General features: G+C 39.6%; 2 protein-coding genes across 3 annotated transcripts; both read right to left on the bottom strand.

Moving 5' to 3' along the window:
• Window positions 1-319: 319 nt before the first annotated feature.
• LOC123864323 lies at window positions 320-2,693 on the bottom strand. Its single transcript, XM_045904680.1, has 4 exons — window positions 2,426-2,693; window positions 2,109-2,309; window positions 1,634-1,877; window positions 320-937 (listed from the first exon to the last, which is right to left on the bottom strand). Exons 1-4 carry the CDS (start codon window positions 2,558-2,560, stop codon window positions 753-755), a joined length of 765 nt encoding a protein of 254 aa, XP_045760636.1. The 5' UTR covers window positions 2,561-2,693; the 3' UTR covers window positions 320-752.
• Window positions 2,694-4,023: 1,330 nt separating this feature from the next.
• On the bottom strand, window positions 4,024-19,609 carry LOC123864288 (gamma-tubulin complex component 3 homolog). Of its 2 annotated transcripts, XM_045904614.1 has the most exons (19): window positions 19,515-19,609; window positions 19,212-19,283; window positions 18,797-18,951; window positions 18,570-18,683; window positions 18,088-18,244; window positions 17,737-17,919; window positions 15,768-15,850; window positions 15,548-15,665; window positions 15,319-15,450; window positions 14,905-14,995; window positions 14,585-14,745; window positions 13,381-13,615; window positions 13,113-13,252; window positions 12,371-12,577; window positions 11,727-11,944; window positions 11,057-11,198; window positions 5,306-5,420; window positions 4,408-4,582; window positions 4,024-4,326 (listed from the first exon to the last, which is right to left on the bottom strand). In XM_045904614.1, the coding sequence occupies exons 2-19, from the start codon at window positions 19,279-19,281 to the stop codon at window positions 4,294-4,296; spliced, it is 2,529 nt and encodes an 842-aa protein (XP_045760570.1). In that variant the 5' UTR covers window positions 19,282-19,283; window positions 19,515-19,609; the 3' UTR covers window positions 4,024-4,293. The 2 variants fall into 2 exon arrangements, with proteins under 2 accessions (XP_045760570.1, XP_045760568.1); XM_045904612.1 differs by having other exon boundaries at window positions 19,212-19,589.
• Window positions 19,610-20,047: the final 438 nt, after the last annotated feature.

The raw sequence follows: 20,047 nt of genomic DNA, 5'->3' as shown, positions 1-20,047 counted from the left end.
AGACTTCATTAGCATAGTTTATTACATTCTAATGTTTTACCCTTGCTTATCTTAATTGACCTTAAAGATCAAAAATTACTAGACAAATCTATAGGTAAATTCATTTTGTTACATTTTAAATATAAAAATTGCTTTTTAAAAATGTTATTAAAACTCAAGATTTAAAGTTACATCAAAATTGGTTTAGCTGTTTTATTTTAATGGTTAAGTAGATTGACGATATTAGTCAATAAATATTATGAATCATCCAGGAATTACTAACTTTCAAGGAAAAAATATTAAAATAGGTGTAACTATAAAAAAAAATCTTGAATTATACGAATTATAGTATTTTTATTGATTATCAAAAAATGGTCCAACAATAAACGGAAACATCAATGGTCATTAGACATTAGTTGACATTAATTAAACTTGACATTTCTATAAATATTCTAGTGCACCAAAATTAGGCATCATATTATAATTACCATTAATAATACTGAAATTAACGAGATCAGTCAGTTCTTAGAATTACAAACAATAATAAATTATGCTAATCAATTAATTATTTTCATTATACCAAGGTAATACTTATTATTGGTAACATTAGTTGCCTTAGTTTTTCTTAAACTAATTTGTTAACTTTTAAAGCCTCAGTAATGGATATACTTGCAACACCAAACATAATATATGCCCAGCTGGAGTCTGAGATAGAAAGTACCATTTAACATGTGGTGGGGTGTGGTTCATGGGTGTTGTCACCATACAATAGTTTACTTTTTCAGCTTCATATTGCTTATGCCTTCAAGCACAAGCTCCTCTTTAAGAGCTAAAATTTCTCTAATAAGGTCCTGGTTACTAGCTTGCAACTGGGCTATCAGGACTCTGTGTTTCCTCTCACGTTCCTTAAGTTGCACCATAGTTGATTCGCAAACATCAGCGCATGCAGTGTAGCTATCTGTTTAACAATAAATTGACAAATTACTATTTTAGGTATATGGAGATCTTGAAACAAACGTCAAACAAACAGATGTTTGTTTCAAGCTCTCCAAAATCATAAATATCTTGATGGGTGGATTAATATCGAATCTAAAACTAATTTGAAAGGAAACTTATACAATACCAATTCTTAACACCAACATAATGGTTGTATTGATTAATAGGGCTTTTCTATATAAGGGGTATATAAAAATGAATGCAACTAGCATTCATTTTTTTTTTCATTCATTAATTTGTCCCTTATGAATTATGAAACTTTTTACTGTTGCTGCTGGGATGTGCTGGATAGTTTCCGACACAGTACCATGAGAGTACAATAGGCAGTGTATGAGTCATTCAGACAAAGTGGCATTGCAATGCATATGGGGCAGTAGCTAATTAAATAAAATCATAATGGTTGTCAGGTTTGCCACTGGGTGGCTTTAATTTCCAAACAATAAAGTTTATGGAACAAAAGGTGGTAGAGTCACAGAGGTAGATAAAAGACACTAGTTGTTTTACATGAAATAAATAAATTTTAATTTTGATTTATTTTTGAAAGCAGCCTAGATACTTATAATAATTATTAATGTTCTTTGACAGAGTATATTTTGTCTACAAAAGTGATTGTTTTGGTAAGGTTCTAATACACAAAAACCACCTGTTGAATCCTTACCAGATTTGTTTCTTATTCTATCCAGCAGTTTGTCATTTTGAAGCTGAAGTCTTGCTATCTTGTTGTTTAGGCACTTGTCATTGGTTTCTTTTTGCTTGGTTAGTTGGCTCAACTTTGCTCTAGTGTCAAGTAGTTTTTGATAAACTTCATTTGATTGATCAGATACTCTTTGTGCTGAGGCAACACATGCTTTTGATTCATTTTTTTCTGAATTCAATTTTTCTTTCAACCTCATAATTGAGTCCTACAAAGTCATATTTTTAATTGAAAGGAAAAAGGGTTCATAGTTCCAAACTAGCACTGGTTTTTCTCCTCTTCACCTTCACATTATTATTATTATATTACATTATATTCATAGCAAAAAAATATTATATAAATACATGCAGCATACAAACATTTAAGATCTGATTATCGCACAGTTACCAATTAAAAATAGTAAAAAATGGTTTAAGAAATAAAAAATATAAATGCTTACGGTTAACTGCTTGTTATTTTGTTCAAGTATATGATTCTGCTCCACCAATCTATCAGCTTTTTCCGTAGTATTTTTGTGATGTTGCAAAAGTGTCCACACTGAATTTATAAGCTTTACAAGGGCCTCTGGGCACAGTGTTTCATTATCAGCTATATCAGTGTGAGGATTAAAGATGTAATCTATATTGAAAAGGCCCAGTTCCTAGGAAAAATAATTTGTGCTGCATTTCAACTAGTTACATATATAGTTTAAAATTTAAAATTTAAATGGCTGTTCTATAAAACGATGAATTGTTGCTCATTTAATACGAAAATTACCTCATGTAGTCCGATCAAACATTCTTTAAAGTTTTTCAGTGTACACGGTTCATACGCCGTAGCCTTTTTGTATCTATAATTTTGTAGAAGTTCTTTAACTTCGTCGTCTAAACTTTCAAAACCTACGAAAGCCATAATAATAACTAAGAAATACACTTTACTTAATTTAAAAAAAGATTTAGAACTTTTTTACAGCAAAATAGAACTTTTAAATATATTTTTTTAACTGGTTAGTGGTTTCACAGCTCGGGGTTCTAGCTCTTTAGAGCCTAAACCACAGATTACTTATACTCCTAGCGGAATAAACTTTTTAAAAAAACGAGAAAAATACAGATCAATAACATTTAAGGAAAAACGGAGAAAACCATAAACAATTGTTTTTTTTTTTTATTTATTTTACGGCCCTGGATATCACTTCTGTAAGGCCCGTCTTAATTGCAAAACGTAATCTTGAATCTTGTATCGCCAATTTTTAAACTAGATAATATGTGGCTCTTCCATTTCTACGCAACATTAGCGAAATGCATTAAGCTGGTGTGGCACTACGGGCATTATGGGGCAAGCGACGGGTCTGCCCGCGAAATTCAAATTTTATTTAGTTTTTCGCAATTTGTAAACTAATAGGACAAAGTAGACTTATGGTATGCTAGTTGCGACAATGGCAGTATCATCTCCACGTGTTTATATAAAAAAAATTACTTGAAAGGGTCCAATTTAAGAAGTTAGCTCTAGTATCGACTAATTTGTGAGTTATAGTCGATACTACAGCTAATTTCTTAAACTGGACCCTTTTCGGACATCTGTCGGGCGGCAGACCTTCGGAAAAAAACTTGATTAAATCAAGAAATAAACTTTTTTTTTACTCAAATCAAAGAGCAAGTTAGCAATTTTCTTGACTGCAATCTCACCTGGTGGTAAGTGATGTGATGCAGTCTAAGATGGAATCGGGCTAAAATGGAAGGGGCATGGCAGTTTTTATTAAACTCACACCCACCCCCTTGGTATCTACAATAATCGATAGGCGGCACGGCTTTGTCGGTAGGGTGGTAACTAGCCATGGCTGAAGCCTCCCACTAAACTTTTATTTTGTAGTTAAATAATAAATGATATTATTATAGTCAAGCTACCCGTGTGTAAGCACCTTTTCAGTAGCGGAATAAAAAGACGTAATAAATGCTTAACATTTAATTAACAATCGAAACTTGTTAAAGTTTTAACAATTAGGTAATTTAAAAATAGTTCAAAATCAATCACATATTTTGTAAAATGGCACTGATAAATTTACTTGTATTAGTTTTATTGTATTATTTACAAATTATTTTATATTATTAGAAAGTTGAAAACGGTCTTTGTTGATAGCAATCTATGCGGCACTACGTTGACGGTCTTTGGGTGGAAATAAGCAAATAGCTTTTTACAAGTGCATATTAATATTATTATGGTGCTTTCTAGGTAGGTAAATATAAAATGGTTCAAGTACGAATCAGACTCGCACGCGTAGGGTCCCGCACCATCAAGAAATAACACTTTAATTTTCATAAAATTTTCATGACGTCCATTTATATATTTTTATTATTTGTTGTTATAGCGGCAATAGAAAATACACATTCTATGATAATTTCAACTCTCTACCTATTACGATTCACGAGTTTCAATCGCTGACATACAGACAGACGGACAGCGGAGTCTTAGTAATAGTCAAAGGGTGCCATTTGGGCACAGAACCTTAAAAATAGGTTTATCTAAGAAAGCTAAGTTAATTACGTTGTTAACTATGTTTAGTCTGAGCGAACACATCCTAAACCAATCAACGGCGAACATAATATGGTAATGGATGGCTCCAACAACACGACGCACGACGGGACGTGTCACTTTTTTCTTGAGTTATCCATCAGTTTACTCTGGAATAAAAAGATGAATTGTATTGATACCTTCATAGGTAAATTATAGAAAATAATGAAGTGAAAATATTAAAAATTTACCTTAGCTAAATGAAGGCCGATCTCGCTGAGACGCTTGTGTTGGTATGTGAGCGGTTCATGAAGCTTAGCGTCACCGCGTTTGTAGAAGTCACTATAGTCAAGTCGGAAGGCCAGTGTTTGGAGCGACACCTCAGCGTGTAAGGCTAGCTTTAGAATCAGCGTAGTCACATGGCCTCTGTTAAAAAAGATAAATTATTATTGTTATTTACAGTAGGTAAAAAAAATTTATGTGCTCTGAAGAGTTGTTTGACCTCATTCCACCCTCCTTTTTCTGCAACGGCACCGCACGCCACTGCAACCCATTTCACCCTGAGTGGCTGGTGCACTTCGACCGCACGTTGTGCCAGATCCTTTTTTCCACGCACATGCAAACTGTGCAATCAAATTCCTTCTGCGGTGTTCCCATTAGACGTATTAGACAACAACATGGTCATTCAAGGGGCGGACCAACAAATTCCTGAAAGACCGACAACGCATTGGCGGTTCCTCTGGCACTGCAATTGTTCATGGGTGGCGGTAATCACTTAATATCAGCTGACCCGCCTGCTAATTTGCTCACTATTTCTATTTAAAAATAAATAAAAAATTATGTGTTTTATTACAGTGATAATTAGTAAAGACGTCAGCCCTTTATTCAGGAGACCCGGGGTTCGATACCAGGCACGTAATTATGTGCATTTCAAAATATTAAATATCACTAGCTTTAACGGTGATGGCAAACATCACCAGGATACGTGTGAAAAGGTGTGTGAAGTCTGCTTATTCTCACTTGGCCATCGTGGTAGACTATGGCCTAAACTCTTCTCATTCTGAGGAGAGACCCGTACTCAGTTGTGGGCCGGTGACAGATTGATTGATGACGATGATGGGTATTTTACTCTTAACCGATCTAACGCACCTGTAAGTTCGCGCCCAAACATTTAAATCAGCCTTTCTGTTAGCTAAGAATTGTTGGAATATCTTCCTCTTTTCCTTATCTCGGGCTTCATCTGCACTACCGACCGGGAACTCTCCTTAAAAAAATATAGTGGTTCACAGAAAAGATTTTTATGAATGAAAACAAATTGTTGCATCGTGACTGTATGCATGTTTGAGAATTGAAACTTCATTGGCTTATATTTATATTCATAACACGCTAATATTATGAATACAATTCATAGGTTTGACAACAGTTTCATATGAACCCCCCTGATGTGTAGCCTGCAAAACTCCGCGGCACTTATCTTCGCAACGTTTATTGACCTCTAGCTTCAGTCAGATATTTTATTTGCAATACATTGCGAGCTTTTGAAATATACAGGATTTTTAGGGTTTCGTAGCCGGAGCGTGCCACGGGTGCCTATTACTAAGCCTCCGCTGTCCGTCCGTCCGTCTGTCAGCGAACTGTATCCCGTGAACCGTAATAGGTGGAGAGATGAAATTTTCACAAAATGCGTATTTCTATTGCCGCTAAAACATCAAATAATAAAAATTTCAAAATCGCCGCCATGTTATTGTAATAAACAAAAATTAAAAATACATAATCTTGTAAGATGGTACGGAACCCTTCGTATGCGAGTCCAACTAGCACTTGACCGATTTTTTAATTATTTTTTCGTGTTTTTTTATGTGTGTTACCTCATCTCAGTAACCATCAGTACTATCATCTGTCTTCGTTTTTGCTAGCATGTAGCGGCTATGAACATCCTCATTGGCGCGTGTGCACGCTGCGCCGTTCGGCGACGGACTGAGCTTCATGCGGCCGTGCATTCCACATACAGAGGCTGCCCGGAGAGATGCATTCGCCGATGGATGGTCGCTCCACGCCGCACCGCTGCCCGCTGTAGACTGAGTTTCGAAGACACGGTTTCTTGCCTTATATAGACGACACTTATTGCTCGAAGCTGTCTGTTGCGCCTGCGCCGATATTGCGGTTTATGATTTGTCGATTGCGAATAATCTACTCGTGTATGTAGTCAGTTTCGTAAGTCCCAAAATTGTATATAACAAGTTCCCAAATAAATGATTTTCATGATCCCAAAAGCCAGTTTTATTTGAATCGCCTAACAATAACTATGGACGGCAACACTGGTAACTCCGACGTAAAAAAAGAAGATCTTACAGAACTCGCAGCAATATCACTCAAGTCCCGCATTCCGGTATTTTGGCGGCATAAACCACGTTTATGGTTCGCCCAGTTTGAATGTATAGTAGCAAGCCAGAAACTCGGCGATGAAGCTAAATTTCAATTCGCCGTCGGACAGCTTGAATTATGCGACATCGAGCAAATCGGCGACATCGTGTTGGACCCCCCCGCGACCGCAAAGTACGAAACTCTTAAATCGAGGTTAATAGACCTTTACGAAGAAACAAATACGAAAAGATTACACAAGGTAATACATGAAATGGAGCTTGGGAGTCAGAAGCCATCACAACTGTTAAGGCGAATGCGAGATGTGGCACAGAAATTATTTCCAGAAGACACATTGAAGCTACTATGGATTAGTCATCTCCCTCAAGGAGTTCGCACCCCGCTTACTATGAGTACAGAAACGAGCCTAGATAAACTCGCCACGACAGCTGACAAGATGATTGAACAACAGAATTCAGAAGTGAACTCCGTCTGCCAACCATCAACATCAACACAGGGCAACAGTGATGTAGTTTTGAACAAAATCGAAGAATTATCAAAGGAAATCGCCGCTATTAAATTGAACCAATCACACTTCTCTCGTCGGCCCCACCGAGCCAATTTGTATCGCCCGCCTGTATCGCAAGAACAGAAGTTTAATCGCTCAAGAGTTTGTTTCTACCATCGTCGGTTTGGAGACCAAGCTTATCGCTGCCTATCACCTTGTGATTACAAGAAGCAAGTCAACAACCAAAGTACGGGAAACTAACGACGACTCAAGCTGCGACGGGAGCCCGGGTCGAAGAAGTACAAGTGAACCGTCTATTCATCAAGGACAAATCAAGCGGATTACGTTACCTAGTCGATACTGGAGCCAACATATCAGTCCTACCACTGCAAAACTGCAAAAGAAAAAGGCGTGATCCTCAAAATTACCTGTATGCAGCTAACGGGACTTCCATACCTACATACGGCAGCCAAACAATAGAGCTCGACCTAGGTCTACGACAATCATACAAATGGACGTTCGTCATAGCTTCAGTGAGCCGACCCATCATAGGCGCAGATTTCCTCCAGCATTACAACCTGATGGTCGACATTCGAGGCCGAAGATTAATCGACTCAAGAGGTACTTCGATAGCAAGAGGATGTGTATCTTCGTCTGTAGAACCAAGCATACGTACCATCGACGATAGGCAACCTTATCACGATTTATTGGCGAAGTATCCCGACATCACAAGACCCAATGCAATGAAAACTTCTCGAAGTAACGTAGAACACCACATTGAGACCACCGGCCCACCAGTATTCGCTAAGGCACGACCACTATCACCACAGAAAAGCAAAATTGCCAAGGAAGAATTCCAACACATGATGGACCAAGGGATCTGTCGACCCTCCAGCAGCTCTTGGGCTAGTCCATTACATATGGTGGAAAAGAAAAATGGCCAATATCGCCCCTGCGGTGACTACAGAAGACTAAATGCGATGACAGTTCCTGATCGGTATCCCGTGCCGCGCCTTCACGACTTCACTCATTGTTTGGAAAACAAGAACATTTTCTCAAAACTTGACTTAGAGAAAGCTTACTTCCAAATCAAAGTCCGAGAAAGCGACATTCAAAAGACTGCGATCATCACTCCATTCGGACTTTTTGAATTCACCAAGATGTGTTTTGGACTGAGAAATGCAGGTCAAACCTTCCAGAGACACATCGATAACGTACTAAGGGGCCTACCAGTATTTCCTTTCATCGACGACATATTAATAGCTTCGGAGACCGAAGAGAAACACAGAGAACATCTAGAAGAAGTCTTTAAACGCTTGGAAGAAAATGGGTTGACACTGAACGTTTCAAAATGTATCTTCGGTGTACCACAGCTAGATTTTTTGGGCTACACCGTGTCTAAAGAGGGCATCAGACCTACAGAAGAGAAAGTCAAAGCTATATCTACATATCCATTACCTAAAACAATACAACAACTCCGAAGATTCTTGGGAATGTTAAATTTTTACCGGGAAAATATACCACAAGCAGCAGAGCACCAAAAAGACCTCCATAGATACCTTCACAACACTAAGAAGAACGACACAACAAGAGTACATTGGACAGACGCAGCTAAAAAGGCTTTCGAGTTATGTAAAGAAGATATCAAGTCCGCGGCTTTGCTATACCACCCATCCTCAGTAATGCCATACTCTCTTATGACCGACGCCTCAGATTCATGCGCCGGCGCTGTCCTACAGCAAAAAAGAAAAGGATCATGGGTACCTATTGGTTTTTTCTCCAAGAAGTTTAATGAAGCACAAAGGAAATACAGCACATACGACAGAGAACTATTGTCGATCTACATGGCCATTCGTCATTTCCGGCATATATTCGAGGGTCAGGAACTAACGGTATATACTGACCACAAGCCATTAACATATGCACAGACTGCGCAAAGCAAGACAGAATCTCCACGCAGAGCACGTTACCTGGATTACATTGGCCAGTTCGCGTCTGAAATTAAATATATCTCCGGCAAAGAGAATGAAGTTGCAGACGCCTTATCAAGAGTCGAAACCTTATTCTGCCCTTCTCCGATCGACTACGAACAGTTGGCCCAGAGTCAGAAACACGATGTCGAGCTTGTCAATCTACAAGACCGCAGCAACTTGAAATTCCAATCTGTAACCCTACCCGACACTTCAATAACTATCATCTGTGAGATGTCCACGGGAAGCGCACGCCCATACCTGACCAAGGAGTTTCGTAAACTAGCATATAACGCAATTCACGAGCTCAGTCATCCAGGCGTTAGAGGAACAAGAAGATTGATCACTGCACGATTTTTTTGGCCCAGCATGAATAAAGATGTAAACGAATGGACTCGAACTTGCATACCTTGCCAGAAATCGAAAATTCAACGACATGTCCACGCACCCCTGGAAAGTTTCGAGTTCGCAGAAAAGCTTCAACACGTGCACTTGGATATCATTGGACCACTACCCACATCCAACGGATATCGTTATTGTCTGACTATGATAGACCGAGCAACGAGGTGGACTGAAGCATGCCCTATAACGGATATAACTGCAGAAACTGTAGCCACAGCATTCTATGAAGTATGGATAAGCCGTTTTGGGACACCGGAGAAGATTACAACAGACCAAGGGAGGCAATTTCAGGGTGAAATATTTAAGAATCTAGCACGACGTATGGGAATACTGCAGAACCGCACCACAGCTTACCACCCACAGACTAACGGTATAATCGAAAGATGGCACAGAACCCTGAAATGTGCATTAACGACACGCCTAAACGCTGATAACTGGTCTTACGAATTACCTACCGTTTTGTTAGGACTTCGAGCAGCTGTCAAAGAAGATATCGGGTACAGTGCAGCTGAGTTATTGTACGGACAGACGATTCGCTTGCCAGGGGAGTTCTATGGTGCAGCAAACAATAATTCAACTGAATCCAACATAAAACTAATGACCAACATAAGTAATGCAATAAAGAAATCACAAGAGCAAAGAAAGCCAAATTGTCGTCCAATATTTGTTCCTCAAGACCTTTCAAGGTGCGAACATGTATTTGTGCGACACGACGCAGTAAGCAAGCCTCTCACTCCCGCCTATGACGGCCCATTTCAAGTCATCGAGCGATGTGCAAAATTTTTCAAGATCTCCGTAAATAAGAAGATAATAAATATTTCCATCGACCGACTGAAGCCTGCCTATGTAGTGAAGAGCCCCGATCAAGAAGAAGCTCAAGAACCTAAAAGCTACGCTCATGTAACAAGATATGGAAGAGTCTCGAAACAACCCAAACGCTTCGCTGATGAGGGGGTGGTGTAGCGGCTATGAACATCCTCATTGGCGCGTGTGCACGCTGCGCCGTTCGGCGACGGACTGAGCTTCATGCGGCCGTGCATTCCACATACAGAGGCTGCCCGGAGAGATGCATTCGCCGATGGATGGTCGCTCCACGCCGCACCGCTGCCCGCTGTAGACTGAGTTTCGAAGACACGGTTTCTTGCCTTATATAGACGACACTTATTGCTCGAAGCTGTCTGTTGCGCCTGCGCCGATATTGCGGTTTATGATTTGTCGATTGCGAATAATCTACTCGTGTATGTAGTCAGTTTCGTAAGTCCCAAAATTGTATATAACAAGTTCCCAAATAAATGATTTTCATGATCCCAAAAGCCAGTTTTATTTGAATCGCCTAACAATAACTATGGACGGCAACAAGCATTCTAATAACAGTATACAAGTATATGTATACCCAAGTCAATTTCTTAAAAATGGATACTGTCACTAACAATACAAAAAATAGACCTAAAAGCGAAGAATATTGAAGCGGAAAGCAATCGTCTAGAGTCGGCAATCACTGGCTTAAAATGACGTCACATTACTTCCGTCCAAGATAATTCCAATCAGCTCCATGAGAAACGCCCAATGTATAAGACCAGTTTTACGATATATACTACTAAAACTGTGGTATAAGTCAATCTATGCGAAAAAAAAATCACTAAAAAAGCGTTTAAGTACCTCGTGAAACTCGTTCAGCTTTCAATTGCTCGAGTTGGTCGCGCCGTTCGAGCTCGCGGTTGATGCCTGCGTGCAGAGTCGTCTCGAAGCTCCGCAATGAGAGAGTCTCGTTTAGCACATTGCCGAGATATGACTGGAGTTCCTATAAGTGGTACGCAAAGATGATATTATTAAGTGATATGACTACTAAGAACAACAGAACAAGAACAGCTACTAAGAACAGCTTTATCTCAAACAAGGTTACCACTTGCAACAGTAAACCAAACGAAGGACATAATTATGTGAATTGTGAAAGAACCCAAAAAATCGCTGTATTTTTATAGTTTAGCTATTGTTCAGAAAAGAGTTTAATGTAGTGTGCCGAGCTTAAAAATACAAACATTACACACATATACGGCGCACATACATTTAAAAAACGCACGGAATTCGAAACGTCTTCCTTTTTGGAAGTCGGTTAAATATGAACCAATACTGTTAAGAAGTTTTTATCGATGAAAGACTATCGTATCTAGCTGTTCCCATTGGATGCTGTCTCATTAGATTTGCCATCACTATCAGTCGTAACCTTTTTATAGTTTTACGACTATCGTGCTAGCCATTCCCATTATCTCAACTCTGTCGTCACATCCCTGGCGGAACGGCAGTCATCACACGACTATGTATTGCGCACCTGTGTGGTGTGGTGTATCATGGCGTGTATGGAGTGGCGGTCGAGCGCGCGGTGGTGCAGCGCCAGCAGGCGGTCGAGGTGCTGCCGCGCCGCAGCCGCCGCCAGCAGCTCGGCCCACGCCGCCTCCGCGCCCTCGAAGCTGGCCTCTTGCAGCGCGCCGCACAGCCGCAGCGCCTCTGCGCGCAGGCACGACACGCGCCGCATTAGACCCCACACCTCTGATACGATACACCATACTTTATAAACCACTTACTGAACCGTTCCTGCTTCGCTAGTGAAAATTTTACGAATGAGTGAGGCGGTGGAATTTCTAAAAATGCTATAACATATTTTTTCATTTTAAATAATAGATAGCCCTATTATAAAAAAACCACGGATGAAATTTAAAACATTACGAACTTTCATACAACCTGTCAACCCTATTTATAATTGGGGTTGTCAAAAATCTCTTGTTATTGAATACGTAGGTTATTAAAAAAAACTACTTTCAAAAATTTAATTTCCTAACCACACTGTTTGAGTTGCACATTGATAGATCAGTCAGCTAAAGCGGACATATTTTTTTTTGTAAAGATGATGCCGGATGGTAATAATAAAATCATAGCTATAGAAAATGTGCAGTGGTCCACTGGACTTTAACACACCAGGCATGGTCCTGAGCCTCTTCTGCAGGATGGTGTGGTCGCGCCAGGCGTGGTGCAGCGCGTGCTCGATGCGCTTGACGCGCCACAGCTGCGTGAAGAGCGCGCGGTAGCGAGCTGCGCACGTGGCCGGGAACAGCGTGCCCAGCGGCCCGTCCACGCGGTACTGCAGCGCGAACACGTCCCACCCGCTGTCCTCACGCCCGTCGCCTTAACACCGATTAACGCTTCCATAAGTACAGTAGCGAGTTAACATCCGAGCATCGCGAGCCAAGTAGAAAAACTCGTGTGAACGCGATCAAGCGAGTTAAGTAATAAGTTGCAAATTTAGTTTACAATTCTTAAGCTATGATTTTGTTTGAATAAAAGGAAACACAGTTCACATAATTGGCGCAATGCTATCTCGCAAATAAGTCACGTTCACATGGCTTACATTCCTACAGTCGTGTTAATGGGTAATATATTATTATATACTTAAAGAACAAGCAGCAGTGCCAGTCAGTGAACAAATCGAACGAAAATATGAGTTATATCAAAAGTATCGTTTACTAAATCGTACTTTTAACATGCCAGTTGACAAATAGAGCAAATATATAAAATAAATAAATATAAATAGGGTCCTCTCTCAACGCATTAATATCTTATTGAACTTGATGAAACTATTCGAATATACTATAATATGTTCTTATTTATAAATAATTTCAGTATAAAAAAATCATCACACTTACAGTATCATTACACTTACAGTTAGGATATAGGTTGACGTGTAAGCGCGCGAGGACGTGCGGTGGCTCAAACTGCGCGTTAGTCGCACGGACGGCTGTCTCCAGCGTGCACGTCAGATTGTGCACGTATAATGACGTCGCCGGCTTGTTTAGCTCCTCCCTATATTAAAAGATTACTTTTGGAAGTCAATGCGTTATGGAAGCTAATTTTGCTGTCAACAATTTTTAAACCAAAACCGCGCAGCGCCCGTGCTTCTCCCGCCACGCCACAGACGGGGGTATACTCACTGCAGCAGCGTCATCAGGTGGTGCACGAAGTCGCCCTGCGCCAGCAGCAGGTAGCGGCGGTGCGCGGCGAGGTGGTCCAACAGGTGGTGGTGCGTGGTGAGCGCGGCCAGCAGTCGCGCCGACGCCGCCGCGTGCGCCGCGCCCACGCCCGCGCGCAGCCCGTGCGCCTCCCACCACGCCGTCGCCGCGCCGTCACTCGCATCCGCCGCCTCCGCAGGCCGACCGAGGCTCGTCACTGTGTAGAAAACCTAGTCAGTGTTTCTTTGTCGAAGCCAAATCGGCTGTAACCACTGACCATGTTCTAACAATAAGAGACTGCCACTTTTCGTATGTAGATTTGTAACGAACTAGCCGATGCTCGCGGCTTCGCCCGCGTGGATTTAGGTTTTTCGAAATCCCGTGGGAACTCTTTGATTTTCCGGGATAAAAAGTAGCCTATCTCAATAAATAGTTTATTTGGATAAGGATTAGTATTTGACGATAATATGATCAATAAACATAGGCTAATAATTTTAATTACTTTTATTCTATGGAAAAGTGGTTATAATGGCTAAAATATAAATGCTTGGTTTATACTATCGCGGACTTTTTTGGAGGCATTATTGAGTTCTACAACTTTTCTATAGAAGTCAACCATACATCTCTAACCATTTAGGCAGCGTTCGCGAGAATCGTTAACGTACGGCAGTTTTTTCGACGCCTTACTCCACAATTTTCACTACCACGAAAAATCCTATCTATTTTCCGGGATAAAATATAGCCTATACGGATTCGGAAGAATCCCTCTAAGTAATAGTAAAAGAAATTTTGAAATCGGTCCAGTAGTTTTTGAGCCTATTCAATACAAACATACAAAAATACAAAAATACAAAGGTTTCCTCTTTATAATATTAGTATAGATTAGTATGGATAAAATATCCGTAAAACACTGAATAAAAATATAGCAAATGAACTGCGAAAAACAAAACGAACAGAGTGAACTGAATTCGAGTCGACAAGTACACGACACGTGCCGCGAAGGGCGCAACCTGTGGCATCATCTGTGTCCAAACTACTTTTTGAAGTAGCCATTTAAAAACCTTGATTTCTTGAAGGATTTGAATCATTAAAATAGTAATATGCTTAAAAATTAATAATACTATATTCTGTTTTGTAGTTGATCTCATCAAACTACATATACTCTTGCCGGCCGCTAGTAACTTACCAGAAGCGGCGTGTGACTTGAGCAGGTCGTGCAGGTGGTGGTGGTGGTCAGCCGGCATGGGCTCGTCCGCGCACGCCTCGCGCATGAACACCACGCTCTTGCCGGTCGCTAGGATCTGTGCCGCCTGCTCCCGCGACATGAACGACGGTACCATCCATTCCCTGTGTAATTTCATATCATCATCAATCACTGGAAAGACCTGTGATAAGGGATGTTGATGTTACGAATCGAATCTCAACTTTTTTATGTATTTTAGTGTTATTGTTAGACAATTGTTTAGTGTTCGAAAAAATCATATTAACTCTATGTATTTGACCTACCTCACTCTATATTTATCATGCCACATTCTGTCGATGGGTACCCCACTTCTGCTTTCAATGAAGAACTCATTGAATGGATCGTCAATCTCTCCTAAAACAAAATAATTTGATTGGTTTAGTTTGTCTAGTAGCAGGGAATAAAAATCTTCATCGCAACAATTTTTTAAGTAGATTCTTCTTCTATTCTTTATGAATTTTAAAAGTTGATCGTCCACGCAAATAAGGCACTTCCCTAATAATAAAAAAATATATTCAATTTAACTTTTACAAGTACTTTTGAATCGTCAAATGCATCTAATGGTTCGGAATGCCTTTCCTACAGAGAAAAACCAGTAGTATTTAAATTTGTTAGGTACGCTCCGGCGGAATGTGCAATTTTCTGCTAGCTGTCTCTGGACTAGATTGTACACATACCGTGCAGTAGCCACCGTGTGAGCATGAGCAGCAGAGGATACGTGAGCGCGGTGAGCAGGCGCCGCGCGAGCGTCGCCACGCGCTCGTCGCCGTGCCGCACGAAGCAATGGACACATGACGCTAACTCTCCACCTTCACATACATTACAAAACAAAGCTTTTTACAGAGTTCATATTCATTATATTCCCTAAGACAAAGTACAAAATGACATGATAAAACTGACGTATACCTTTCTTGTGGTGTGCTGTATGTGCAATATTAGCCAACCATGTAAGTCGATGTAAGGGTTCCTGAGCCCACACGCAGACACGCCGCAACGTGCCACCGCCGCCATCTCCTTCGCACACCTGTATTGAATATCAAATACAATTATCATATACATTTATCATATACAATTTAATCTGTTAGGGAAATCAGCAGATAATTAGGTAGGTATATAAATAATTTACCTGAGACTGCAATATTGCAATGCTGCGATAGTACTCAGTGAGTTCATCTCGTATTGAAGTCACTAACCCTTCACCCATTAGCCCTGCCAAATTAAAATAATTCAAATAGAATATTAGTGGCCACATTAATGCAGTTAATACAATATATAGACCTAGCCTTTTCCCATGATAGTTGGGGTCGGCTCTCCTAACGATATTTCTCCAAGTTGTTCTGCTTGGGTCGTCCATGTGTCTATTTGGCCTGTTTTAAGGTTGTTCAATATTACTGACATCCAGCTTTGTCAAGGTCTGCCTCGTCGTCAGGGTTCGGCGCTAACATATATTACGCTTCTGGTCATGTGATCCTCGGGTCTTCTCATGACATGATCAATACAATATAAAATACAGTCAATACAATATAAAAGCGGAATAACCACTTCTCATCTAGCGAATACAATACGTGTGTGAGTATGCATACCAACATTAGATTTTAGACAAACAATATAACTAACTATAATACTCAGCCCTGAGATCAAAATATGTAGAGGCGTTAGGCAGGGTGACCCAGTCGCGCCGAGGATTTTTATAATAGTCCTTCAAAGCATAATGAAAGACCTAGACTGGTCCAAAAAAGGAATATATATTAATGGACTATATTTAAGCAACTTAAGATTCGCCGACGACATTGTCCTCTTTTCCGAAACGGCACATGGTCTTGAAAAAATGATCAATGACCTAAATTCTGCAAGTCTCAAAATAGGCCATGAGTTAAATAGTACAAAAACGAAAATCATGACCAACAGTGTAGAAAAACCTATATACGTTCGAGATACTCTACTAGAATATGTGCAAGACTACCTTGGCAAACAAATTTCGTTTAAAAAGTCAAGACACCGAGACGAACTTGAAAGACGCTTAAAAATCACATGGAACAAATTCTGGGCCTATAAATACATACTCAAGTCAGATTTACCTCTCAATTTAAAAACAAAAATAATGGATTCATGTTTGCTACCTTGCCTTACTTATGCTAGCCAAACCTGGATATTCAACAAATATACAAAAAATAAAATCCAAACTGCTCAGAGGGCAATGGAACGGAGCATTCTTGGTCTGCGTAGAATACACAAAACTAGAAATGCAGGTATAAGAAAAAAAACGAAAGCTATTGATGCATTAAAACATGCCATGAAGTTAAAGTGGAAATGGGCTGGTCATGTTATTCGACTCACAGATAAAAGATGGACAAAGACTGTGACTGAATGGCGTGGCCCAGTTGGGAAACGAAAAAGAGGTAGACCTGTCGAAAGCTGGGAAAATGAAATCAAAAAAACAGGAGGCATTAACTGGAAAAAAAAGGCCCTAGACAGGAAGACCTGGAGAAATCTGGAGGAGGCCTTTACTCAATGAGAGGTCCTTAATATTAAAATGAAAATTATTTTTTTTTGTCAACCAATTCTTTGTTTAGAAATTTATTAAGGATAAATATAAGGCTTTTTTTAACTCAGCCCCAACCAACACCTTACTAAGAAACTACAACAACTAATCGGAAAGAAACTTAGGACAGTTAAAGGTACAATAATAGGACAGTTTGTTAAACAAACACCAATCCATTCCAAGAATTCCTCTTTGCAGAGCAGGAATGGAGAGTGACAAGACATTTAAACACATATTGCTTAAATGCAGCTGTGTATTGTTCCAACGAGAAAAGCCCACATTGGCAGCAAAGCACCGCAACAGTTCCTGAAGTTCCCCAGGGATTCTGTAGGGAACTTCGTTGATTGGAGTGATTCGGTTGAGAGCCTGCCCAGCAGTCTCATGTACAATATCAGTCAATCAATCAATCAGCCTGTTCGCATCTACTGCTGGACAAAGGCCTTCCCGAGAGCGCGCCACCACACGTACAATAAATAAACACGAAGAAATTTCTTTTTTTTTCTTTCCTTTTACATAACTTATAGTTTTATTTATTAAATAGTTGGTTACGAACCTTGCGGCATAAGTTCTGATGAAGGATCAATAAACTCCTTGAGGCGATCGTGTAGGAAGCCTAGATGTGTTATCCGCGAGTACAGCACTTGCACCGGCCGCGGCCAGGTGCTCGAGCCACGCGCCTTGACACCAGTAGCGGCTAGCACGGCGTCCCGCACGCACGATCGCTCACTCCATCTATCTATACAACATTCAGAATCAAGTGTCCAACCAAAAAATTTAAAAACGTGTGATTCAGTTATGGTATTGTTCAAATAACCATATGAGCTTAATATGAAGTAGTTATTTTGAAATTACAGACAGACACTTCAATTTTATTTATTAGCATAGAGTTACATTGTAATCTTACCATTAGATGGAAAAGGAATGCCCGAATTGTTGTTTGGTATGGAAGGCAGACTTTGGTTGGACCCTTGCTGTTTGGGAGCATGGCTGCTCCAGCTGGCAGACCCTATTGTACTCTTGCTAGAACTTGAAGCAGCTGCAGTCGAGCCTACTGCTGGAATCTGTTGACAATATCTACCTATGTGAGCTAAATCCACTGTTTACAAGTATGTATGAGATTAGTTATCCTTGGTTGTTTTAGTGCAAATTCATCATGTTGGTTACAGGCTGCACCTAAGGTGAATGATTGCAAGGGGCAGGATAGATGTCATACACCAAGGGCGCAAAGAGTGTGACTTTCAGTAGTATTGTGTGAATAAAATTGTGACTGATCTTGTAAGATAAGCATGACATATCAATGCAATGACAGCCACAACTGCTGTCAAGAACATATGCGACAAAGAAGAAATGATTTTGTCCTTTCCGACAACATTCATAATTACTTACAGGAACTGCAAGATCTGGCATTGGAAACAGCTGCATGGTAGACTCAGAACTCTGTGGAGTTTCCGAGAGAGCTAATAATAGTGACAACACTGCTACTCGTTGCTTCAATACAAACTGAAAAAACAATTCAATTTTTTATTTAAGAGATAGACATCATCATCTAGCAGATGAAGACTGTCATAATAAAGCAATACATCCTTCAATCAAGACAATGATACAAAACTTACAGAATTCTTTAACTTGGCATACGATTCATTGAATTTATCAGAATCTCTTGCTGACATTCGTGCATTAATTTTTTGGCATAACTGCCTCTCATCTTTCACTGACCGAACTTTTTCATTGGTGGCTAAATAAGACAGAGCTAACTCATATGCACCATCTAAAAAAAAGGATTGTTATTTTAAATTATCACTGTAATTTGCATAGACTTTGTAATTTGTTAATATTGAGTTTTGTTGTATTTATTTACCTTTATGAAGCTTTGAGATGAAATCTTTAAAATATTCTTGAATTTTATTCATTCATTTAAGGATAAATTAATAGGAATGAAAAAGTTTAAACAAATAAAATGCTGAACTACTGCAAACTGACAATTATTACATAGGTATAGTACATTACCATTTAAAAAAGGAATCATACCTGGATCTGGTGACAATCCTTCACACAGCTTACGAAGCAATGAAGCAACGCTGCTAGCTGGATGTTCCATCCCTATGTTAAGGAAGGCACAGCAACAATCTTTTATAGAAAACACTATTTTGGTCTCTGGACCAATATAAAGACAGTAAAATACTACTTATTTAATATTACGACTGTACGCAGCGTACTGTTTTAGCTAATATCTATAAACTTTGAGAATTGAGACATTCTTGTGGTTTAATTTATTTATTTATATTATTAAATGGCGCAATTATATAACTGAAATAATAAATTAAAACTTACAAGTCAACAACTTTTTGTTTGATTTAAACTGATTTTAAGTTTCAACAAGGAATTATTATCATTATTAGGAAAGCATAATGTATGTATGTGTGTCTTTGGTTTTACCAAAGAATATCTCACTCCAAAGAGTATATAAACACTAATCTCACTCAAGGCTCCAAATACACGGCCGGTTTTTCTCTCCGGCTTGCCAGCAATGTTGCCAATTTAGGGCGCTTTCCCCTCAAATTTAGAGGGTGGGATTTTTTCAGGGGTGATATTTTGTTTTTATTTTTAACCCCCGACCCAAAAAGAGGGTGTTATAAGTTTGACGTGTGTATCTGTGTCTCTGTGTATCTGTCTGTGGTATCGTAGCTCCTAAAGTAATGAACCGATTTTAATTTAGTTTTTTTTGTTTGAAAGGTGGCTTGATCGAAAGTGTTCTTAGCTATAATCCAAGGAAATCGGTTCAGCCGTTTGAAAGTTATCAGCTCTTTTCTAGTTAATGTAACCTTCACTTGTCGGGGGGTGTTATAAATTTTTAATTTACACTT

Source organism: Maniola jurtina, chromosome 4, assembly GCF_905333055.1.
Source record: "Maniola jurtina chromosome 4, ilManJurt1.1, whole genome shotgun sequence".
Classification (NCBI taxonomy): Eukaryota; Metazoa; Arthropoda; class Insecta; order Lepidoptera; family Nymphalidae; genus Maniola; species Maniola jurtina.
This window is presented reverse-complemented; position numbering and strand designations above follow the sequence as displayed.